The sequence below is a fragment of the Uloborus diversus genome, unplaced genomic scaffold, assembly GCF_026930045.1.
Source record: "Uloborus diversus isolate 005 unplaced genomic scaffold, Udiv.v.3.1 scaffold_153, whole genome shotgun sequence".
In the NCBI taxonomy this organism is placed as follows: domain Eukaryota; kingdom Metazoa; phylum Arthropoda; class Arachnida; order Araneae; family Uloboridae; genus Uloborus; species Uloborus diversus.
In genome coordinates this window covers 218,308-245,101 of record NW_026558243.1, presented here as the reverse complement: position 1 = coordinate 245,101, position 26,794 = coordinate 218,308, and the positions used below count along the sequence as shown (strand labels likewise).

The 26,794-nt window shown below is 33.1% G+C and overlaps 1 protein-coding gene across 1 annotated transcript in view; it reads right to left on the bottom strand.

Moving 5' to 3' along the window:
- LOC129233059 (fructose-2,6-bisphosphatase TIGAR-like) overlaps window positions 1–26,794 on the bottom strand; it is a 68,711-nt gene that overhangs the window by 10,202 nt on the left and 31,715 nt on the right. The window contains exons 3-5 of the mRNA XM_054867140.1: window positions 25,806–25,924; window positions 12,566–12,640; window positions 566–676 (exon numbers count right to left, since the gene is read on the bottom strand). Coding sequence (XP_054723115.1) covers window positions 566–676; window positions 12,566–12,640; window positions 25,806–25,924 — 305 coding nt within the window. The remainder of the gene's footprint in view (window positions 1–565; window positions 677–12,565; window positions 12,641–25,805; window positions 25,925–26,794) is intronic.

Genomic DNA, 26,794 nt, shown 5'->3' with positions numbered 1-26,794 from the left:
TTTCAACTAGGCATCTATGTTAAAATTGTTACATTACTAATAATTTATGAATATAAAATAAAACAGGAATATTATGTTATTTACATTACATAAACGATATATTATTATGCTACATAAATATAGTATATTACTTTTGACTGTTTTCAATAATAAATGAGTAATATTAATATGATTAATACATATAATTTTTATATTACAAATCTTATACTTCAAAAAACAAATATCAAAGTATCATGATATTTTCAAAATAAAAATCGATATTTATTTTGATTTCAAAATATGTATCAAAATAAATATATAGTGACATATGTTGGCAAACCCTGATGCAAGTGCTATTGATCTTAAAGCTATTGCATACAGTAGTATTGTTTTTTACCTATTTTGAGGATTATCCGCAAATTCGCTTGGTTACCGTACCACCCCATTCTGTGGATAAATTTGGAGTTAACTGCAGGAGGATGTAACAAAAAAAAAAAAGTTTTGCTGCAGTTCGGTGCAGCCATAGAAGCATTGCATGAGACAAAAACCAAGTACATTAATATTTTAAGAAGTATATGAAATAAACCTGTTGTATAGTTTCTCCACCAGGAGGAGTATAGTGACCAGTGTTCAGCTTTGATTTTTCTGCAGCATCTTTCAAGTACTTAAAGCTTTTGCCTTCAACAATTCCAAATTTCTAAAATATAAAAAAGAAAAATAAATACATAAATAACACTAACAATAAGTAGCATGATAATGAGTAAGACCTGGTTATCAAAAATTTTATTGTATACTAGATTATTTGAAGCTAGTTTGAAACAAAAAACAGCACATAGAAAATAAATTCAGCTAAGATAACAAAGTACTGAAAATGAGAACTACCACAAATCTCACTACAGACTCTTAAAAAACTATTACATACATCACTCCCAAAATGCTCAACAATGAAGATCAACATTGTGACTTGACCTGGAACAAAATTCTTGGATACATTTACTGGGATCAAAGTGAATGTTCCTTAATTAGATCTGGCCTTTTTACAAAGGTGTCTTTAAAGGAGATACTATTTGTTTTAAAACAAATAATTGGGTGTAAAATCAGGGTTCATACTCTATTTGGATAAAAAAATTCCATGACTTTTCCAAGACTTTTTCATGACTTCATAAAAATTTTCATGACCTTATCACACGAAGAGAATAGTACCATTTAATGTCAACCTTGCCCATTTTCGGAAATGGGCTTTAGAATAACTTTTACGTGAATACCACTACCTCATTGGAGCACTTACTTGTGAATGAAAAAAATGAATGAATTCTTTGTTTAATTTTACGCATTGTCTCACTTGCTTAAGTATTATCGTAAGGTTTTGGAAACCATACAATTAATTCAGTAGGCATGCCATCAAATACCATATCATTTTAAGTGAAGGATCCGAGTTATCCCACTTCCACCTATCACAGAAATTGTGGTAGTCTCCCACCATCGGAATTGAAAATTGTCGTTGTCCAATCGAATTCTTCGAATTAGCCATCATACACCGATGGAAACAAAGTTCTCTGATTATTTTTCAATCATCTACAATACTGTGGTTTTGCACACTGGTTGCTTTGAGAATCTAAAAAATATAATACTGGAGGTTGCAGAAGATCGAAACATCATCAGAGAACTTGGTTTACGCCGGAGTAAGGCGACAAATTTGAAGAATTCTACTGGACAACAAAAGTATACAATTCCAGATTTAAATTTCCAAGCTGAGCGATTACCATGAACTCATCGATTAGCAGAAGTGGGAAAACTCGGCTCCACCTTTTGAAAAGGAAATTTCAGAAAAAACTTTGAAGGAAACGGTGCTTGATGGTGTACCTACAGAATTGTATGGTTTTCAAAACCTCACGTCATACTAAAGCAGTGAGACAATGGGTAAAACTAGACAAGAGAAGAGTCAGATACAGTTTATTGTGTAACCAAGAGGGATGAATTTATTTGAGCCAGATTAGAATCCAGAAATCTTACGCCACATGACTAAGGTCGAACATTGTCAAAAGTCAAGACAATAGTTCAACTTGCCTGTCAACCTCCTTATTGTAGTCAATGTAATTACAGTTTGAGGGCTCAAAAACCATTCAAATTTATTTAGCAACTTCTTTTGTTTGGCGATGTGCTTTACATGGGCTGTTGCAAGATACATTTATATTTTCAAATTTTTATATTTGAAAATAGTGGCAAACCAACTTTTTTGTACTAGATAAGAAATGCTTTTAATATTTATTCTTTAGGTATCTATGTGAGGATTATTGAAAATTAAAACAAATTTTTACAAATAATAACTTGTAACACTTTTCCTCAAAGTATGGCAACATCACGATGCGATTCAATTTTGGAGCTATATTGGTCAAATTCAAAGCAAGTATGGAACTTCAAACTATAGTTTACAATGAAAACTATCTTATGCGGTTCGTAATCTACACAAAAAACTTACTCTCAAGTGATATTACATCAAATTTTAATACTCTATGAAATTATCATTTTTTCCAGTTTTTATTCAATAATAGTCAACCTCAAGGAGCGTGCGGAATCTCAAGATATTTTTTGCTATCAAAATCCTTTTGCATGACCAAATATCTCTACAAAAGGCAACTATTACTTAGCATTTATCAGATTTTGATTTTTTTCTCTCCATCTTATTATACATGCACTAATGTATTGGGAATGGTGCTAACTGTTGACTTCGTTGACAATTTCCCTCATTTGCATATTGTTGCCTCAGAGCAATACTAAGACATCTAATCCTAGGAATAACTATAAGATATCTTACTGTTGCTCTGAGGTGACGATATGCTTCTGTTATGGTATATGGCGTTATTCTTGAAAATAACTCAGTTTTCTGCACAGCAACATTTCTCATGATGAAAACATCCAACCATTAATGCTTCCCTGCAAAAATGAGCGTGAACCACCAAACAGAGTTTACATTTTTGATTTAGCATACATGCATTGCTTTAAACTTATATTATTGGGAGATTTTTAAATTCTTTTTGTGCCACCTCAACATGTGGAGTTTTTTCATGCATAAAAACAGGTAAGTACAATCAGTGTTCACACTGAACTATCCGTAGCTAGGTATTCCATTAATGGAAAAATTAAAGAAGAAAAAGAAAAGGACAAAAGGTCAAAATGCTTACTTTTTACATGTAATAAGTTAAGAAGGGCGAAAAAAACAGCATTTATTACTGTATAGCACATTTTTCTTCTTACTCATATCTGTTTAATGTTTGATTTTTAAAGCTAAAACTGAAAGGAAAACTTTGTCTTTAAACCCTAGAGTGAAAATATGAAAAACCTAGAATACTCTTGAGTACAACCACCCTTTACTTCTATCAAGGAAGCCTTTTTTTCTGTAACCCCAACTTGAATGCAAGCTAGATTAATGCATATTAGAAATGTACAGTAATTTGAATATTTAAACATTAATGTTTAAGCATGCATTGGATACAAGCCTTTTTACCTTAATTTTAACCCATTAAAATCATTTTAAGATCCGTTAATTACTCATGCTGGTCATTCTTCAAAAAGTGTAAATTTTCTGTCACATGCCTTTTAGTGTAAAAACTTTAAGGAACAATTCATTTAACATTGCTTTTTAATTTCATCAAAAATATGTCGATTTAAACCTGCCAACAATTTAACAATTTTTTTTATTTTAAAACATGTGAATTTTCACTTCTCTGGCATGTAACACACCTGGTGTGACTGTTTATGTTACTTAATGTAACTTGTTTTATTCCTTTCACAAGTGTCTCAAATACTACTAATTGTTTAAGATTATACATATTGTGTTTTAGTTCGTTTTAGTAGGACAAGTAATCATGTCACACAATAAATTCTCACCTCAGTTAACTCAACAAAAAACGCCATTTCTCATTAACACGTGACAGTAATGACAACACATTTTATTTTCCATGATACAAGGGAGCCCCCTTATTTTTTTCAGTCATAAAGAAGTTGTGATGTTTCTATCGAAAAACAAGAAGATAGATTTTGTTTGAAAAACTAAGAGTGGATATTGCGATATCTCACTTCCGTGAATTTGAATTTCAGAGATGTAAATTAATGTAAAAAAAAGTGAACATGTTTTAAATATGTTTAACATGTGCAGATTGTAGCAACAAAGAAAAAAATATTTCCCTGAAAAATGTATCCATTAGGCCTATATTATTGGAAAGTTCCTCACCTCTGTGACAGACCTTATCAATGTCATTATATATGAGGTGAAAATAAATGATGCAGGGAAAATACATCAACATTAGGCATTTTTATCAAAATTATAAATTGCCAGTATATTCTCAAATTTACTAAATACTATTTTTAACACACATTTGAATTAAAGAATAACTAAAAAATAAGTCATACTTTAATTAAGAGAGCTTAATATTAGATTCCCACTAATCATTTAAATAGCTCATTGTTTGCACAATTAACAAAATTACTACTTTGATAGTAAATTAGCCTTTATTTTTAAACATTAAGAGTTTTTTCTTTTTTTTATTTCAGTAAACAAAGCATTTTTCTTTTCTTTTAAATTTATGAGTAAAATGATTGGAACTTAACTGGGCCATTGTTTATGTTTACTTCTAGTAGGTAACACTTTCATGTAAGAATGAAAAAAAAAAAAAAAACGTTTTGAAATATTTACGTTCAAAAGTTAATTTTCTAGAGAATGACCCATATCATATTTAAAATCTGAGAGTAAAAGTTAGACAACTGTAGTTATTTCAGGGTTTATACTAATTTTTAAAAGTGAAATTTAAGGACTTTCTAAGGACTCTTAAAAAAATTTTAAAGACGCATCAAAAATAGATAACTTTAGGTACACCACTTCAAAGTTTTCCAGTGGGCAAATCGCTTTATACATATTATATATACACATGCACAAATGCATAACATGTAGATTCCAAAGTGCAGGGAGAGGTGCAATTGACTGTGATGATCCATTATGAGTGAATTATATTTTAAAATGAGAGAAAAAAAAAACTGAAAATCATGCAGAAAATGGATGATATCAAAACAGTCCCTAGAGTCCATGACATTCCAAAATTCAACAAAAAATGGTTAATTTACCAGTTTCAAATACGATATTTTTACCCTATTAATTATGTTTGAAATAATTGGACATCAATACATTGCACATATTGTTCTAAAAGCATAGTTTTTTTTCTCAAATTTCAGTTTCAAAAAAGTTCAAAAAAATGGGGATAGCTGTAGAAAATTAGTAGTATATTAAAGCATTACTTTTTAGTTTTTTTTTAGCAAACATTATTGGAGCGAGGCAAATTGAAGGAAAAGAACTAAAATCTCTTTTTAAGATAAAACTATTAAATAACTTAAACTACGGTTTTGTTATAGCTTTTCGTTTGTTACTAACATACCATTTTGTACAAATTTGCTGTATTGCACCATTTTATGCCAGTTTCATTACTTCTATACAAATGTGATTTTAAAGAGAGGCAGCCATTTCTAACCCCTATAGAAATCATGAAATTCTAAAACATTTTACAGGCTGTAAAGCTTAAAACCTTTAGAGATTCATCATCAGAGACCATGCCAAGTTTCAATACAATCCAAGATTAGGAGTTGGATCATTTTTTAAATTTACTTTTCATTTTTTCTAAAATAAATTTAAGAAATAAAAATATTATTGAAATAATGAATAAAATAAGCAGATATAAAGTAACATAAGGTGAAAAAACCTTCCAACAACAAAAATGATTGAAATATTTTCAGATTGCCTAAAGATTGAAATCTTAAACAAGGCAGGAAATTTTTTGGCCAAACACATGTTTGACGTCTTTCACATGTTTACCAAGCATACCATTTTGATAGATATCACGGAGGATGAAGATTTTAGGGGGAAAAGAGAAAAATAAGAAAACTAGTTAATCACGTTAAAAACAACTTTTTGACATTAAAAACCAAACCCTGGCTGTGAGCAACTATTACCCTTATAGCACCATGACCAAAATAAGACGCTTTTGTGACCCTCGTGTGCGTCACAAGTGAAGTTGTCGACAGGTGGCTGCAACTTGGGAATATCAGTTTGTGGCGAACATACACAGTGTGACGACACTTGACAACAAAATTGCAACCCGGGTCACCCAACGCCCGTTCCGTGACCATGCACAGTAGTCACAGCAACTGTTGCGACCCGTCTGTGACCTACGTGTGAAGTTGCAGCAATGTTGTGACGCTTTTGTAACCCTCACATGCGTCACAAGCGATTTCGCAAACAGGTAACCTCAACTTGCGAATGTCAGTTTGCGGTGATGTACACAGTGTGACGTTGCAGTGACGACAATACTGCAACCCATGTAACTGAGTGCCGGTTTCCCGACTCACATTGAAGTCACAGCGACCGTTGCGACTCTGCTATGACCTTCATGTGAAGTTGCAGCAACATTTATTCATTTAATTTAAAAAAAAATTAAATTAAAAAGAGGGCTTTACATGCATTTGAAATCACTGATAGTTGAGCTTAACAGATTAAGTCCACACTTTAAACCATTACACTAGGGAACCCATCTTCCCACACCGGGGATCGAACCGTGCCGCCCGAGTATAAGCCAAGAATCCTAACCACTAGACCAGCTGGGAGTTGTAGGAAACAGAGGAACAAGATATGAGGTGCTGACTTTCACGAGGCAGTTACATTAATTAGTCGCATCTACGTCACGGTAACCACCCTTGTAAGTCACAATACAGCTTTACCGCGATGTCATAGAAAGGTCACAAGAAAATTGACCTTCCTGGCACAGAAGTCACGCAAGTTAGTCGCATCCACAATGATGTGGCTACTCCTGTACACAATACCTCAACGTCATTGAAAGGTTGCATGAAACTCACTGTGACTGCGTTTAAAGTCGTAAATCCATCACCATGCAAGTGACTGCACAACTGTTGGATTTTAAAGCTACCACAACAATTAGTGGTAATGAAATAGTCGTAGGTGAAAAAATATGAATTGTTTTAAATTGTTTTGCTGGAAGAAAAAGAAAATAATTTAAAAATAGATGTAAATAAATTCTTAAAAATTCTGTTGGGAAGAGAAACTATTTTAATAATTGTTGTGATAACAAAAAAAAAAAAAATAATAAGAGCCGTTTCTATGAGCAGATGTCCCTTATAACAGTAAGGGGACCACAGGTCAAAAACCTTGACTAGGCAAATCAAACCGTACAGAATAACAATGAAGAATGTTTTTCAGTGAATGGAAAAGTTTGCGATGCTTGACAAAAATAAATTTCAGAAAGTAATATAGGGGTGAAACGCGTTACCAATAAATGTGATACCAAAAAAAAGAAGAGAAAAGAAAAAGGTCCAGAGTGGGATTCGATTGTACTATCTCTGGAGCACAAGATCGCGCCTTAACTAACTAGGCTAGCGGCGGCTGGTCAAGAGACTGACATTTTAAACTCATAGGGCGCCTAGGAGACTCCATGGCAACTTTAAATCAATTTTTCTCATAATTTTCTGAGTATTGAGTCTTATTACTTTAACTAACGTAAGGTACTAGCGGTCCTCTTTTGTTGGCCTAGAGCCATTAATTTTTTTTGTTCTTGGAGAAATTCCTAAAGTTTTAGAAGGTTTATAAAAATTTCCAAAACTTACTTCCTTCTTTTTTCGAACTTAGAATGTCATCCCGTTATTTTACCGGCGCACAAATTGTTCCCCAGAGTCAATATTCCCTGCATGCGTTTGTTGACCCACCACGATGATGTGACGTCATTGTAAAGATGTTGAGTAGATTTTTGCTGTTTGCATATGGGAAACAATTTACTGGAACTTTAATGATACTATTTTAAGAAATGTTTCCTACTGATATTTTTGGGGGGATTTTTTTATTCAGTTGTTGGGGAATGTGAATTTTTATTTACACTTGTTAATATTTTAATGTTTTGACATATTTATTGTTCAATAAAATGTTTATTTAATTGTTAAATATGTGTCTGTATGTCCTTTCTTCCCGAGCAGATCATTCCACAAATTTTCAGTTGGGTTTTGCTTGCTTAAAACCTGCTTTTATTTCTTTGAACTTCGGGTTTTGATTGAGTTATCAGATTGAATTCCCAACATCTTTCACCACAAGAAAAATTGACGCAAATCTCCGACCCCACGGTCATGCCGTCTCCTTGTCAGCCGTGACATGTTGCACTATTAGGGTACTTACACTAGTGCTATTCCGTTAGTCTCTTGCCTCATGGCTGCCCGATGTCCGAGTTCAAAGGAATATATGCTCGTTTCGTCACCCCAGAGGCGGAAATGCAGCAGGTTTATCAGTTGCACTTTGTTGATGGGTTAAATTATGCAATATTAGGTTATTTGTTTGCTCGTGAGTTGCTTTCTAGTGAAAATCTAACAAATTTTGGCTATTGCTAAATACCCTACATTCCATATGAGAAGTAATTTATCAAAAGGGAACAAATCCACTGTTAAAAAAATTCATTTTATGACATTTTCTAAATCTTTCAAATGACCTTCATCAAATCACCTACTCTCAAAAAGTCCAAACGTGGAAAATCCTATGTTGTTTAAGGGTAAAGTGCAACTTTTTGATCAAAAGGTAACAAATCCATCCCCTGCATGTTTTATTTTGAACAAAGGAGGACGTATCTTGAAAGAATCTGTAGTACGGAGACTTTTAGATCCAAAGGAACACTTGTCAAAAATCCTAAAATTTTAATCCACTACTTTTAGGTGCATGTACTTCAATAAGAGAATATGAGAAGGTGAAATATTCGAGTTTTGGTGAAATTGGAATTTTCAACATTCATGTTTTGGTTCAAAATGCATATATCTAAAATTAAAATGGCGATATCTCCTTGTTTTTTTTACTCAAACATTTCTTACTCTGGGCCATGAGTAGTTGTGCTTTTGTGCTCAATTCTGTACCCAGAAAAGCTGATAAAACTATTTTGCGCTTACTCCACAATTCATTTTTCTCACATCCTGAACATTTTCGGAAAATGGATATGTTCCCTTTTGATAAATTAGTCCTCATACATTAGCAATTGCATATTAGGGTATTTAGTACATCTTAAGCTTTTCATATTTAAAAAGTATCACTTTAATACTAGAATTACAACGATCTTTGTATACCTAGAATTACGGCCGGGGTCATTTTGACCCTTTGAAAAGAAATCTGCTTAGTTACCTACATAATGTTATATATTTGCAAAAAAATTAGTTTAAAATAAACATATTTATACAGTGGAAAACTTTTAACACGAAGCTTAAGGAAGCAAAATATTTCATGCTAAAAGATTTGTATTAAATTGCACAGTATACTGTCCATGTATTTTTTTTTTCTTTTTCGTCAAAGTGGTCAGAACGACACCTGCCAAAACTTCTAGGTTTAGGTTCCTTTAGTAAAGGTTTTAAAACAAATACCATTTTCTTGAATACTTTATATTATTACACAGCACAATGATTTAGGAAAAGCCATGGAAGGATTACGCTACTAATAAAAATACGGAGGAATAGTTAGCAAAAAAAGTTTGCTTCGACCCCACCCATAATTCTAGTGTTAAAGTAATATTTTCTCTGACAAATTAATATCAGAGAAAAATGTATCGTTACGGGTATAGTTTACATGCTCTTTTGATAGCAGGGCAGTTCCATGTCAGATCAATCACCTTCTTGACCTCACCATTTCTGATTTCAATGATATTTGATGTGAGTGACATGCATGACAAGATAAGTAATCCTGCGAATTTTTAGAATTCTACTTTAAAATTTTATGAAATACAGGGCTGTTAAAAAACTGAAAAAGAGCGAAAAAGAAACGAAAAGTTGTGACATTCAAATGACTGCAACTTCTCTCCTTAGTAGAATAAAAATTAAAAAACCATTATAAAGCTAAAGAATAGAGCTTTCTATTGATATAAAACATGACTTGCTTGTGACAAATTTAAGCTTCAAGGTCATTCACCGTGACTCTTGACCTTGAATATCTCAAAACATGCCTCTTAAATTTCTTCATAAAAAAAAATTATAGCTGTAGCATTATTCTTTTGCCACACCAAAATTTAGACTGGGATCGCAATCGCAACATACTGAAAAAAAAAAAAATCAGGAATGTTAGTATGTTTTGCATTGTGCAATTCCAGATGTCAGGTCAGTCACCTTCTTGACCTTCTCATCCTTTTCGATTTTCATGAAATTTCGTGTTCAAGGACACATGACAAAATAAGTAATTCTGCCAATTTTCAGAATTCTACTTCAAAACTTTTACGAAATACAGGGCTGTTAAAAACGTTAAAAGCGCGAAATAAACGGAAAGTTGTGACATACAAATGACTAACATCTATCGAAATTTGTCGAATAAAAATTGAAAAATCACTGTAAAGTTAAAGAATAGAGCTTTCTATTGGTATAAAACGTGGCTTTCTCATGACAGGTTTAAGTTTCAAGTTCATTCACCATGACTTTTGACCTTGAATATCTCAAAACAAAAACCCTTAGAATTTCTCCAAAAAAAAATATAATATAGCTCAAAAACATTTCTTCTACTACACCAAAACTTAGGCTGGGATCGCAATGGCAAGGTACTGCAAAAAAATCCTAATTTACATATTTTTGTTACATGTTTTACATTAATTCTGTTCTAACAGTTTTATTTTTTTGGGTGCATTCTTCAAAAGTATGCATATTTTGACAAATCAACAGGTTTCTTCACTAAGATCTAGAATATGACAGAACTTTTATTTGATAACCATAATTTTTATCTGTAATTAGCAACAAATCTTGGAAATAAAAAACAGCAACTTTTAGCCTATGACAAAGCTTACCGTATAATGGCAGAGTTTTGTTCAACAACCAATGTTTGAAATTCTATCCCAAAATTAATAAAAATATTTGTTAAAGTACCAAGGGACCGGCTAAGAGCTTCAAGTCATCAACAGTTCGAGTTACAGGAAGATGTATGTAAATATTCCCGAGTTTTTTTTGCAGTGCGTTGACATTGAAATCCCAGCCTAATTTTTAGAAGACAAGTGTTAGAGCTATAATATGTATATTTTTAACACTAGAAAGACGGAGGGGCCTGTGTGGCCCCTCGAGTAGTTTGTTGTTTAATAACTCGGATAATATCTAACGGAACTTAATGGAATTTTCTGACTTTTCGTTATATGACACTATTTGAATGCTTGTTTAATCATTTAATCATTCGCCTCATAGTACTGTTAATATTGATCCTTATACCTAGAAATACGGGAGGGGCCACAGTGGTCCCTAAGCATTTTGACAATTAAAAAATTTATTTTTTTCCTTTCTCCTAATTGTTGTAGCATAAAAAAATGCCATTCACTCTAGTTTAACCTGTAACTTCCTCTTTATGCAGCCGATTGGATATCCAAATGCTATAAACAGTACCGACTGCTTACCATCCTAACGGTGGCCATTGCTCTTAGAAAGGAAAACTAATTCAACCTTTTGCCCAGTATAGAGAGAAAAACTAAAAATAATTAAATACTAAGTTTTTATTTAGTCATGAAAGAAGGTGTATCAGGCATGTGGACTCCCTCAGGAAGAATTTTTAAAAGAATTCACTCCAAAAATGGGTAGGGGCCACACTGGCCCCTTCAGTCTTTCTAGGTATACAGAAAATGTCAGTCGTTCTAGTGTTAAAGAAATACTAAGGTGGCGTGTTTTGAGACATTTAAGGCAGAAATTCACGGTGACCCTTGAAACATAAATCTGTCATGAGAAAGCCATGTTTTATACCAACAGAAAGCTCTATTTTTTAACTTTACAGTGGTTTTAAATTTTTATTCTACTGTAATTAGGATAGAAGTTACAGTCATTTGCATGTCACAACTTTCCGTTTATTTCACAATTTTAACGTTTTTAACAACTCTGTATTTCGTAAAATTTTTGAAGTAGAATTCTGAAAATTGACAGGATTACTTTTTTTTCATATATGTAATTTACGCGAAATTTCATTAAATTGAAAAGGATGAGGAGGTCAAGAAGGTGACGGACCTGACATATGGAATTGCCAAATGCGAAACATGTGAACATTCTTGATTTTTTTTCAGAACCGTGCCATTGCGATCCCAGTCTAAGTTTTGGTGTGGGGGAAGAATAGTGTTAGAGCTATAAAATATATTTTTTTGAAAAAATTCCAAGGAGGCATGTTTTGAGACATTCAAGGTCAAAAGTCACGGTGAATGACCTTGAAACTTAAACTTGTCATAAGAAAGTCATGTTTTATATCAATAGAAAGCTCTATTCTTTAGCTTTATAATGGTTTTTTAATTTTTATTCTACTATAATTAGGAGAGAAGTTACAGTCAATTGAATGTCAAAACTTCTCATTTTTTTTCGCACTTTCACTTTTTTAACAGCCCTGTATTTCGTAAAATTTTTTAAGTAGAATTTTAAAAATTGGCAGGATTACTTATCTCGTCATATGTGTCCTTTACACCAATTGTCATTAAAATCAGAGATGGTGAGGTCAAAAAATTATTTTTTTTTTGATTGGTTTGACATAGAATTACGCAGCATCATATGATATGCATTAGATATTACTTACCCTTTCTCTTAGTCTTCTATCATGCAACAGTGCTGCTTTGAATGATTTGTTCTGTCGTATGATACTTTCTGCAGTCTACAAAGCAAACAATGTTTTTAGGAAAATAAAACTGCTTTCAGTACATAGCAATGATACTATATATATGTAGATATATATTTAAATGCTCATTTTTCTGTTAAAAATAGGTATCAATTATAATAAAAATTTGCTTGACTATCTGGAACAGTGAATATAAGATGTCTAGAAATACAAATAAATTAATACAAAAGTGATCACCAGTGACAGGCTCTATGTTTGGCTGGGAAGGTTATCAACACTTTATCAAACCCCAAACAAAATCCAGAACCTTTTTAACCACCTCACGGCAAGTACGTATTTTTTTTTAAAAATGAAGGGGTCATTAAAAAGCAAATATATGTAGAAATTTGAATGAAATTTTTCATGAAGACAATACTTAATCTTTGCAGAACAAAATAAAAGATGCATGTCTTAATTGTTCTAAAAGTGTAAAATTACAAACAGAGAAGAAATTTTGCAGATAATCCAAGGTGGTGTGAACCCCAATTACTTAAAATTCTATTCTAATACTCCACTACATACTCGCAACTTTTTCTCTTCAGAGTGAATGCTAGAAATTGGTTGAAGATAGGAACTTTTCTGCATAGAAATAATAATATTCCTTCAAATGATTCAGTATCTCTGTTTTGGTTTATCACAGATTTTAACAGAAGGACTTTCAGTTTAGTAATGACCTTTGCTTACAGACTGCTTCAGTACACCTTTTTGTACCTTGTGCCGGCTCAAGATACATCACAGTATTTCGAAACAAAATGAGGTTTCATACCTAACGTAATCAAAATATTTAACTTTGAACTTAACAATACTTTGGTAAAGCAGCAGTTACAAAGTTAATATTGCAATAAATTTCAAATTCACTTTTGAAACTTTTTCAGAAGATTAGAAGTAATATGGAAAAAACAGAGTCTATATATTTTGAAGTTGAAGACTTAAGTGCTGTTCTGGTAAGTTGCATCTGACATTGACAATTTTTCGGGTAATAGGTAAGAGTAATTGGCGCTGAACTGAGTTGAGTTACTTTCTTAGTCATTTTGCAAAAGTATTCCAACTCGAATCTTGGGCAATTACCTTTTCCTATTACCTGAAAAAGAGATAAATACAGTCAATATTAGAAGTCCAAGAAGACAAGAAGTTACCAAAGAAGCACTATAAGTTCAATGTAGACTTTGTTGTCATGCAAAACAAATGTACTTTTACCTAACGACCCAAAAGCAAAAACAAACAAATCTTATCTCATTTTCACTATAGAATAAGACATTCCAAAATTTAGAATTTGAAATTTATTTACATTTTATCTTTCTTTGGTTCCAATGCATCAGATAGATTTGACAACTTTCTAACAATATTAAGAGGTAGGGGAGAGCGCCTTGGGACACAGTTAATTTTAAAGGATCTATTTTTAGTAGCCATGTTTTTTGTAATCTCTAAGAGTAACCTTCACCACTAAATGGTGCCATAGTAACAATCAGCATCAAAAGAGTTAAATTGATGATTTTGTGAGAGAAAGAAAATTTGATGACTCCAAAGTAAATATTTTCTTAGTTTTAATTTCATTTTCGGTCTCTGTATTTGTAAGTGTGTCAACTGAATTTTATTTTGTTGTTCAAGAGAAGTACTTTAAATATTTTGGTTATATAATGATTGTGCACTTAGATTGACCACCATTTTGGTTTTTCTTAAACCACCCTATGATTGTACCTCTGGACAGCCAAACCTATTTTACCATAGGATACGTCCCAAGGTACATCATATGCATGGTTCTTAATAATTAAGCTGGGAAACATGGGGAAAATGTTCTAATATGATGCAGTTTTTTTAACAAATTTAGTGTTAGATAATAATTCATTATTTATGATTCGTTATTCATAATTTAATCCATTACCATGAAAAAAATTTTTTTTTTGTTTTTTGGTGCAAAATTGGTTTAAGTATATGGTTGTTTCCTGAATCATGAAAAGTGTTCCATAGTACAACAGGGTGTGTTCTAAGGTACAATAGGATGTTGTACCTTAGGACAATTTAGAACTCTTACTTGAAATGGCTGGCAAATATTTTATCTTTAAACTGTCTAAATTTAAAAAAAATATATTGTAGAGACATGTTTGGATATTTTAATGTGACTTTTAGATTTTAAATTTAATTCAAATAATTGGTGTTAAACATTAAAATATGAAAAGCTTTCCAAGGTACAACACTCTCCTTTAGCTTAGAGCAGATAATGTTTGCATCACAGCACAACAGAATGGATTGGCAAAGAACCCAACTAATCAAAAATAGGATAGCTACCAAAAGTAATTATGTCAATTAAAAAGAGAGTGTACAAAATCTTTGTAAATGTGTCTATTTACGTCACTCTAACTTCTCCAAATGCCAGAGAATTGACGATTAAACAAGGGAACGATAGATTTGTAACTTTTCAGACATCATGTTTAGAAGTGTTTTGTTTCCCTATGACTTAAATGAGCGGAGATATTCATTGAAACTTCAATTCTCAGCAACATTTCATGAGCTTTAAAAGTATGACCGTCTGCTGTTGGAATTGTGCCAAAGTTGGTAGAAAACGAAGCTGCAGAATACTTGACCTTGGTGGAATAGCTTCTGGTTCAAATGGTAATTTTTATTAATGCACTGCTGATTCAGGGATGCCAAAGTCATGGCAGAGACTGCACCATTGAAACTTTTAGTTTTGTAAGTATTTCTTTTGCTTTTTTTTACGGGGGGGGGGGGGGGCTTTGTGATATTTGAGAGGGATGCAGCATTGTTCTTGAGAGCAATAGGCATTCCTGCGCTGATGTATTAATGTTTTGCAGCATCACGCAGCAAAGCCTCCCCCCCCCTCCCCAAGTACACCTCAGAAGTACTTTGGTTCTTCCGGAGAACAGAGATGCAGTCTGCGGCAGGCAGGTTGCACAAGCAGCTGCAGGCAGTGAGATTAAGGCAGACACCGAACTAGTCGCCCTAGAGGCTGGTTATTATGGAAAATTAGTAGTTGCCACTCACCGTGGTAAACTAACTTGCAAAAGTGGCAATTAAAAAATATGTCATTGATTACCACTTCTGCCTAAGGTCACTTTCAACTAACTAGCACATTCCAATGTTATCATATTTGCACCCCCCCCTCCCTGTTCTGAGTTTATCTAATGTATTTCTTTTCCCCACCACTAGGAGAGGAGGGAGAAATTCAGATGCAAGATTAGGAATTCAGTTTTTTTCACTTTGAACCCTGCCACCTGCCTTCCAAAGAGAGCCATTCGCCAATCTGTATCTTCCTGACCCAACACAGGCGTGCATTTTTATGTTGATTGAAAAAATACCTGCTCAGTGATCAGGCAGTGGAAAACACAATATAGAAGAGGATAAATTCACTTGTAAAAATATTTTTTCATTTACTTACTTTGAATAATTTTTTTTATATAGAGCTGATTGTAATAATCACATTATAACTTCATCATTGAATCCATAGCTATAATTCAAATTCAATTATTTTGGGAAAAAAAAAAAAACCCTCTAGTAAACATTGCATTTTCTCCTTTCAAGTTTTTTTGAAAGCATTTGCTTAATAATTGATTATTATTTGAAACACACTAATAAATTAGCAAATGGGTGAGAAAAAAAACCAAGTGGATGAGAAAGTGGTTCTGCAGATGAAAATGTTCAATAATTAATCCTATTCAACAAATGCCAGTTAATGATACTTTAGTGCTATAATAATGAATAATTTAATTTTTTATATCCTTGTTTAATTTTATTCAAGTTTATGAAATGTGCATGCTTTACATAAATTCATTTTTCATAAAATTTTGAATAAATAGAAATATGTCATGCAAGATTTGTTACCCATCAATTATAAACTAAAAGTATTTTACATGTACCTTCTAGGATATGCTCATGAATAGCTGAAAGGTTACAATTTTATAGAAAACAATGCTTAACAGAGCACGCCATGGCAAGGAAAGTGACAACTCAAAATTTGGAAAAACACGTACTAGCTATGGATTTTGAAGTTCAATTTTGATGCTCTTTCCTTCCACAAAACTCCCAAAGCTCGTTTACCTTGCACACAATGAGCTTGCGTAACTGGTGCACAGTGGCATAAAAATGATATAATCAATTAATAGAGACACATCATTAAAAGTTCATAGTTTAGAAGTAAAATTTTCAAACTTTAAGTGTGCATTATTAATCAAGGGAACAAAAGCTAACCCGTAAACATCACACTATCAATTGTTTGTGCATATTCTAACACTTGAGACTAAATTGCTTAAAGCTACTATTGCACAAAACCTTGATTTTCTCCATTGCTGCATTTTTGGGATGTGTCACTTTCCTTGCCGGGATGCAATGCTATGAGTCTCTTTCACAATATGGAAGAAATTTGAAACAGCAGCAAATTTAAAAAATGACTGCCAATAAAATTGAGTATACTGGGCGCTGGCTACTAACTAAAGTTCCCAGTTTTCACCTATACAGCTAGTTATGTTACAAAATTACTGTTCAATATAGTCCTTAAGAGTATTCATAAAATACACACAAATAAAAAAGTTTTTATAAAATATTGCAGATTTGTAAGACTGGAAATTAGTTGACAAAGTGTCGACTATGTGCTCTGACACAACAAGCATCAGCACTGTTAAAAGCAGCAGCTTCTGTGATTTACTAGAACAAACATTAAAGAAGCAGCCTTTTTCGTGTGTCAACACCATAGAGCAGAAATACTAAAAGAGGGAGCGATTACAACGTCTCAGTGAGAAAAGCTTGAGGCAAACCTGTGCCGAAGTCACATGACTAGTTTGGGAGGGTAGTTGTGTTCTGGCATGCAGTCGCTCTGTTGGTGTTAAATATTTATTAGACGACGACGCTAGTAGGAGCTACAAACTCAATCTATATCAATTGCACTACAAATTAGCACTGAAAATCTTTTTTTTTTTTGCAATTTGGAAAACAATAGTATTTTTAAATTTAAATACTTCAAAGAGCTAAAGAAAAAAATATTTTCTTCTTGTTACCTTGGATCTTTGCCTGTCCCGCTATTAGAAGTCAGTAATATTTATGAAAAAACCTGAGCAAAATTTTTTCAGAAAAGGCCAGTTTTTTTAAACTCCAATTAATTTTCATTGTGATGTGTAATATTAAAATATGTATTTTATTATAATATGTAAGTTTCATTCCAAGCATTTTTATAAATTGAAAATATATTTGCACAATGCAAAGGCTGCCACAAACGTATGTATTTTATGTACAAATATTATTCATTCAAGTAGTTCTAGTGGTTCCAATACTGGTAATTGGAGCTATTTTGTAATACCAGTATTTGCTGGGGTAGAATACCGGTATTTTCGATATTAGCAATACATAATAGTTTTTAATTAAATAGTTTTTAACTTAACTAATTATGGATATCTACTGGGATTTTCAAGATAAATTTCTTTTTCGATGAGACAGTTCCAAAATCAATCTATTGAAGTAAAAACTTGGCTTCAAAAGCAAATTTATAGACTACCAGTGAATAAAAGTAGCAAAAAGATTACAAAATGATATTTTCATCACCATATGGTGTGATGAATCGCACTTTCGCGAGTTTGTAACTCATTTTTATTTTCTCCATTTAATAGCCTTGGCCTCTAGTAAAAACTAATTTTAAGTGTAATTACAAATGTATTTGTGCTATGAAAAAATTCTAAAAATCAATTGCAGCAATTCATTATGATTTTGTTTTTAACATTTGTCTCAACTATACTGAGTCTTGAGAAATATTTTTGTTAGTATAACAAACAATTATTTGTGGTCACTGATATTAGCGTGCTGTTCGGTTTCACTATTCAGCTATATACCAAGCGAGATTATTATGATATCTTGAACATTTGCAGTGAGGTAAAGCATAATCAGTTGAAATATATTTTCAGCAACTTACATAATTATAAAGAATTTAAATAAGAAAAGGAAATAAAAAGGAGCTAACAAGTTCAAATTCATCGTAAATATTCAAACAAAAGGGTTGATAAAAAGCAAACACAAACCTATTCTGACAAAGAGGAAATCGTTGAAAACGATAATAATACTGAAAAAGAAGTGTCACTCGAAGAACAGTTACTATATATATTAGTAACTGCTTAGCTAAAAAAACTACCACAGTACAAAAGAAATACCCACACCCATAAAAATGATTTTTACAAAACCAACAAGTTAAAGACCGAATTATTTGAAGATGAAGGACTTCCAAGCAATTACAGGAGGTGTATCATGTATTATTAACAGTACCATTGGCCTGCGTAAATTCAGAAAGAATATTTTCAACTGCAGTAAATTTTTTCAATTAAATGAGTTCCAGGCTTAGTGACAATAAAATAGATGCATTATATTTCTTGCTATTATTGACTTTTCATTAGTCAAACCTCGTTAACACGAACTCGCTTGACACGAATTTTCGCTTAGCGCGAAATAAATGCCATTCCCTGTCAGATAAAGTTACAAATTAGTGTTAGATCAATCACTTAACACCAAGAGATTTAGACGAAATCTTACATAAGACAAAGAAAATTTTAAGGTCTTGAAGAAAAAAGTGAAAAGAAAAAAGAAAATTACCATGCTTTTATATGAAATAACTTTCGAAAGTCGAAAGATCTGCACTTGAACGCAAGTGACATGGATGGCAGCGAGAAAATTTCTCTCCTTATGTAGGAAAATCGGGAAAAACCACGTCGTTCAAGAAAGTACGAACTTTAGCTGTAGACTATGTTTACAGTAAAAAAATGGGATGGACAGTGAAATCTTCAACAAGTGGCTGACAAACCTAGCTGTAAAATTTCATCATGAAAAAGAAAGTCTAATTCTGGACACCTGTTCTGCCTGTTGGCATAATTAAAGTTAAGTTTAAAATCCAAAGGTTAAGATATTTAAACTAAGCCAACATTAACTGGCCGTGTAATGTCAAGTTGGAGACAAGCAAAAAACATGTTTCAGAAAAATACATTTATAAAATATGACTAGAATTTTTATAACATCCCCATAAAATACACCCCCAAAATATCATAACAAAAGTGGTTCCAGTAAATAAAAGAAAAATGTCACCAATATGTCGATGTAGTCGCTGGCTGTTCCGAAGGATCTACTCGAAGACACACAAAAGGTCCGCCGGATCACACTTCAGGAATGTCCGTAATGGAAAGGCAACATTAGACAATTCGTAGATCGGTAAACATCTCAGGTAGACACATAGGAACTCACTTCCCCGGCAATATTACAGGGGTCTGTCCAGGATTTTTCACAGGGTCCGTATTTTGTGAAAAATCAAATAATTTTGTGAAAAATGAATAAATTTTGTGAAAAACCAAAAAATTTTGTGAAAAACCAAAAAATTTCGCGAAAAACCAAAAAATTTCGCAAAAAAAAAAATTTTTTTTTTTTTTGTTAAAACGAAATTTTAGAATTTAGAGATGGCACAAACTGCATCAATTAAACTTAAAGTTGAGAATTTTTCCTCTTCTACGTTGAGAAAATCGTTCTGGATTTTTTTTCTGATATTTGACGGGGGGGGGGGGGGGGGGGGGGGGGCATCGCTCTTTCAAGTACCAATATTTATCTACCATTCTACATTATGTTAAATTATACTAGATATATTTCTGTACAGTACTTAAAATAATTGTAACAAAAATATAAATAAATAAAATAAAATTCAAAATAGGGTTCAGCATTCAACTTTTTGACCCAAGACACTCTTAAAAAGCACAGAATTTGGTTTAAAACTTCTAAATTCCGTGATTTTAACAAAAATAAAAAAATATTTCAATCGTTTACCTCTTAACAAAGCGTAATAATCATTAAAAATTCGAAAAATCGGATTCCCATAGCGGATGCAAAGAGATCGCAATTCTCAAAGTGAAGGCATCAAAAGTATAAAAACAGCTTGTAAAAGAAATATTTTTGATAAAATTATTTTTAAATTGCATTTTAGAGTCCTATAATAAACATATCATTAATATCTGTGGACACAGTTGACCCAAAAAATAAAATAAAATAAACCATCTATTTAGCATTTTAAGTTTTGACTCATAACAGAAAATGGAATTTTGCTTTAAAAACTTGAAATGAGAGTTCTAACAGAAATAAAGAGACTTTTCATTTATTTGAATCCTAATAAAGCAAAGTTAGCTTGAAAAAAGAACAAAATGTGATTCTCATATCGGATGTTAAAAGATTGCATTTTTCAAAATGTAGACATCTAAAGAAAAAAAACGGTAATTAAAAGAGTTTATTTAAAGTTAATCATCCTTGTTAGCATCGAAAAATCAAAACCCATATAAATTTCTCCCAAAAAAACAATTAAACATCGCACCGCACCGTAAAAACGCAAATATTGACAAGCTGGCAAAATGATGAGAATATTTTCTAATCAAGTCATTATAAAGGTTCAACGCCAGACGCTAAGTTGTGATAATTTTGAAGTTGGTAACACTATCTGAAGCGATCATATTTTTTCCTCACCCTTACTATCCCTTTGCAGTTCTAAGTTCATTTCGCAGATATATATTATTATTGTTTATTAAATCATAAGCGGAGAAAAGTGCTTACCAATGCTTTTTCAGAAAAGTTTACAAAAACACCACTGCTAATTAGCTGTGATAAAACAAACAACCATTATATTTATTTGGCAGTAGCCATTTTTTATCGCTTGCAGCATTCCAAGAGTGCCGATATTTTTTTTTTTTTTTTCAAAATTAGCCGATTTTGTGTAAGCTGATCCCTCTACTTTGACTTAAAAAAAGGTTCCAAAAATTATCGGTTTATACACAGAAATATGCGTTATTTTGCTTTCAGATTTGCTCTTTCAATAAACAATTTGACAGATCCGATCTTGTTTATCAGAATTTTGTGAAGGGTCCGTTTTGTTTGATCGGAATTTTGTGAAAGGTCCGTTTTGGTTGATCAGATTTTTGTGAAGGGTCCGTTAACGGACCCAAATATCCTCTGGCCAGACCCCTGTATTAATTAGCCGGACACAACACAAATGTTTCTTCACCTGGACTCATACTAATTCCAGGACTTGGAAGATTTAATTTCACATACCACAAAAACCCCCGCAAGCATCGCGGGGAAAAACCCCCCCCACACGTGAGCCGGACTAGGCTTCACGATCAAAACAACAACTGGGGATCGTTGAGAGAAGAGAAGAGAGAGTGATCGCTGCTCCTGCTCCGAGTGCTGCCACTCGCCACATTATATATGTTTCATCAACCAATGAGATTCCACGCCTCGATGACGTCACCACACTAACTTCTACTTCGACCATCACTCATTTGTTTATTCCACTGCCGCGAATATTCGTACTCCTCTCCATAGCACGTGCGGTCAACAAGTGGAATTAATTCGAATCAATCAGGTGACAACTCAACTCTTTCTGAATCGACACATCGGGACATGCAATCTTCGATGGTTTCAGTAAACAATCGCCATTAATTATGGCGTGGGGGAATCGTCGATTGAAGTGTTAGCACCAACTAGTTGACAAGTTCTACTTTTACCAGACTGGGCTTAAAGTAGGTACACTTAACTTAAAATTATTTTCTTTAAATTATCGGCTGTGGACCGAGAATAAAAATAAAATAATATTTATGCCAACACTGCCCATGTATTGGTTTAAAGGCTAAAAGCAATAAAGTGTTTTTTACCCGTCAACACTGCAGCGAAAATCCAGTCTTGAGATCAAGGAAAAATCAGATGTTTGAAAATGCATGGTGATAGAGAAATGGTCCAAATAGCCATTGCCTCTGTTCCGAATTACTTGTGTTTCTTACTTAAATATAAATGCTTGGGTATACATTTTTGTACAAAGGTACTTCGGTTAATATATTTTCTGAGATACAAAAACAAAAAAAATTGTCTGCTTAGACAAAAACCAGTAAACATGGAAACCCGTCAATGCGAAATTCGGTTAACATGAAATATTTTGGCGTCCCCTTCAAGTTCGTGTTAACAAGGTTTGACCGTATGACATTTGTTCTTCATTTTATGTTTCTTCTCAATAAGTAAATAATGCACCTTTTGCACAAAATAATTAAATACGGCAAGAAAATATTATATTTTTGAATGTTTTTAAGGAAATTCTAATACCTGTACCAATACCAGTATTGCAAGCCCTAGTTACTACCCATGAAATATAAGCAATTGAAAGAATAGTCAGAAAACTTTGTGACTGGCAGGGTGAAATTACTACACTTGATCTTCATGTTGTCATGTTTGTTTGATTTGCTATTTAAGCTGTCTGCTGTTCACTCCCCTTGATTTTACCGAATATCTTTACATCCAAAAGCTCACTATTTCGCATTGAAAAAAGGACTCCTTGAAAACACACCTCTGAAACACATGTACGCATTTATCTGCAACTTTGTGCGATAAAACATTGTTTTTATCTTCTTTTATTGTTTTAACTAGTTTACGTAACGCGCAAACTTCTCTGAGTCTCAGATAGTAAATCCTGGCAATATTTTTCTGTAAACCCCCCTTCAAGAATCAGATTTCTTCTACCCCAAGATATGCACCATGCTCAATTCAGGTCACAAACACATTGCACTGTTTTATAAAATATGGAGGTTTAATTGCCAATTCACCATTACTTCAGCAGAAGAAAAAGGGATTAAAAGATATGTATATTTACTGCTTGTGTGTATTTAAAAGCTTGAGTGACAGCCTCTATAACTCAAAATGCACCATATGAATTCTATATTTCAGAAAGTACAAAAAAATTGACAATGATGTCGGCAAAATGGCATAAGATAAATCAGCCGTTTGGTATTTATCAACGAAATTGTGACCTCAGCTCTTTTTGACAATCAAGTGCCACACTGTATTAAAAACATTTTAACACAATTATATGCAGTCATTGCTGTAGTTACAAATATGTGCATTCCCCTAAACCCCAAGGTGACTTCCCCAAACATTTCTTTTCATCTACCAGCACTAAATAACCCTAATCACATGAAGCTTTTCTACCCCAGAAAAAACCTGCTTTAAACCACATTGCAGTTATTTTCCAGGTAAAGGTAGATCTTTCTTCATCCTGCTTTACCCAGAATGTACTGCGCGGAACGAGTGCTAGGTATTACCGACGAGTAATACCTAGCACTCGTAGATAGGTATGAGAGCACTTGCTAGGTATAGCCGCTAAGAATGCTGGACAAAACCGTTTTCTCGGGTGCTATGTCCTACACATGTGAAGGGTGAATTTTCCAACTGATTTTTCTGGAGATGGAGCAAGGATATGGGAGATAAAGCTTGATCGCAGAGAGATGACAGGTGACCTTGCAACGGAAACACCGTTTATATCATTTGCAGAGGCAGCAATTGGGACTGAAAAGTGTGTGTGTAGGAAGGGGGGGGGGGGGGGCAAAAGAAAAAACGACAACTAAAAGCCGAATTTTGGCGGCAGCAAAAAAAAATTAAAGAAAAAAAAAGAAAAAATACAAAATTTTGCTAAGGATGGTTTTTAGAGCATATGAGTGGTAATTGATGCAAACTTTACAGTTTTACTCACATATTAAGATTTTGATGAATTATGTACACAATAACTTTCCATAAAGAAACACTTAGACATGAATTGAATTGGTCATTTTAAAAAGGGGTCAACTCATTTTTTTAAACTCACTTTATGGCGATTTCCCACCCCATTAACTTCAACACATTAGTTTCATGTGAAAACGACTCAAATCTATTTTTCCGAGGTAGTTTGGTGTAAGACTCCCCACCAGTGTACATTTTGAAAAAGAGTCATCTTTAGGAGATGACCCCTTTTCATAATGAGCTCCTCCATGTTTTCGCACACCTCAACAACGTGAAGATTTTATCGTATCCTCCTCAAATTCTAAAAAGTTCAATGTAAAGTATGTGACACATCAGGATGTAGCAGATTTTAAAAATTGGTGGCCAGATTTTAAAAAGAAAGATCAGTGAAGTAGAAGTTACTGAAAAGGGGTTTCCAAGGAGCAAAAGTTTTTTTTTTTTTTTTTGCTGTAAACCACTTTTACGAGTTTGTGTTTACAAATCTTGAACCTGGTGTTGCAAGGGCAACACCATTCATTGATTTCTTAGTAGAAGAAATGTTTTGCCTTTTAAAAAATACAGAAATGCCAAAGCTTTTTATCTTAGACCCAGCAAACAATCCCGCTCATCAGGAGAAAATTCTAATAAATGAAAAAAAAAGGATTTAAAAAAATTATATCAAAATATATCAGATGCTCATAAAAATATCTAGCAGAAAAAGTACGATTGGCCCGCTACATCAATCGAAGAAGCAGCTGAAGAATTTTGGTTAGATTTTTTTTTGTCATTTAAATTCCTCTTTTCATTTTTCACTTTAAAATTCAATATTTTGTAAGAATAAACAATGATTAACAATTTCCAGGCTCATTTGTTTTGAAAAACCTAAGTTCATTTTGAAAACGGGTCATCTCCCGTTAAAAAATGTTTTTACACAATTATTAAAGGAAAATTTCGGGATCGTGTCAATTTCAAATAAGTTTCATCACATCTTAAAAGAAAAATTAAATGAAATTTAAAAAATAGGGTGAATATACGTTTTTTCTTTCCCTTGAAAATTTTGAAAAAATGGAGTTGACCTCTTTTCAAAATGACCAATTCAATCAGACTTTCATTATTTACACCAAAGTATTTTGAGAAGTCACAAAAATTTGGTAATAATTTCATTAAGCAAGTATGGCTTGTTTTAGGTAAACTGATTTACTAATATCTAAACCACCAATATATAAACTATAAGTTACTGCTCGTGCTACATAATATTTCTTAAACAGATATACAAAGTAAAACAAATAATTATGATCTGAAACTTTTGCTTTTTTAAAAATCTCTAGTTTTTTTTCTCCTAAGTTGGAAAATAAAATAAATAATTGAACCATAGAAAGTGCCTGCCCACCCCCCCCTAATCAATGCCACCAATCATTTGTAATTGGTAAAATCAGCAAGAAAGCGCCAAGTAGTGAGAGGCGCACTCTCGCTAATCCTATCTATTACAAAATAACAACCTATTACAAATGATAGAAATTAAGTTTTTGCTTCAAGGCCATCTGCCATCTCTTTATGGTCAAGCTGTAAAAGTCTCACGTTAAAGCAGCTAATATAACACAGTTAAGGAAGTAAAAGCATGTAGAGATACCTGCATGGCTCTTGCAAGATCACTAGCATACACATGACTGTACTGCTGGTACTGTAAATGTACACCCAAAAGTTCAGCCTGTTTGAGTCCTGCTTGGGATAATGGAACATCTAATTGACCTGAAAACCAGTTTGAAGAAATCATTTTTGATTCTAAGTAAGAAAATTGTACTACAGTCAAACCCCTCTATAGCGAACCCGGGATATAGCGATCTCCCGGTTGTAGCGAACCTTTTAATTGGTCCGAACTGAAGCCCTATGTCATTAATACAATTCCATATGCTTATAACGATCCAGAAACACGAAAAAATCGGATATAACGATCCTAAAATGTCTGATTTTTCAAGTTCTTCTTTGCACATGCCCCAATGAAATTCATTAGCGATTGTTCTCTCAGCAAACTCCATCTTCTACAATTCTCAACCCTTTTTCTAGGAAATCTCTAGTCCAAACCACATTCCTCATTTATTGTTCCTTGCAAGAGAAGCTGCTTCTTCAGGAGGGGGGGGGGGCGAGCCGGTTTTCAAGCTCCCTCAATTTTCTCAACTGGTTTTAGTCAGAGGACGAGATTATTGGTCACTCGTGCGTTTGCTCTGATTTTTAGTTTAATTTCCACTGCGGATAATCGTGTGAACTAGGTAGAAATCATCATGGCCAGGCGAAATAAAGGCAAAGCATTTTCTGTTGAAGAAAATGTGCAATTAATTCGCAAATTAGAAAGTGGCGAAACCTAATCCTCACTTTGCAAAAAATTTTCGCTCTCAAAATCTACTGTAGCCACTATTTGGCAGAACCGTGATGCAATTGTTTCTGCCTATGAAACAAACATAAACGGCTGTAAAAAAAATGCGAAAAGCAGTAAGGGAAAATGTAGACGAAGCGTTATTTAAGTGGTTCACTCTGCAGAGGAACGGAAATGTACCGATAACGGGAGCCATTCTGCAGGCAAAGGCAAATGAATTTGCCGAACATTTTAATGAAAAAGGGTTT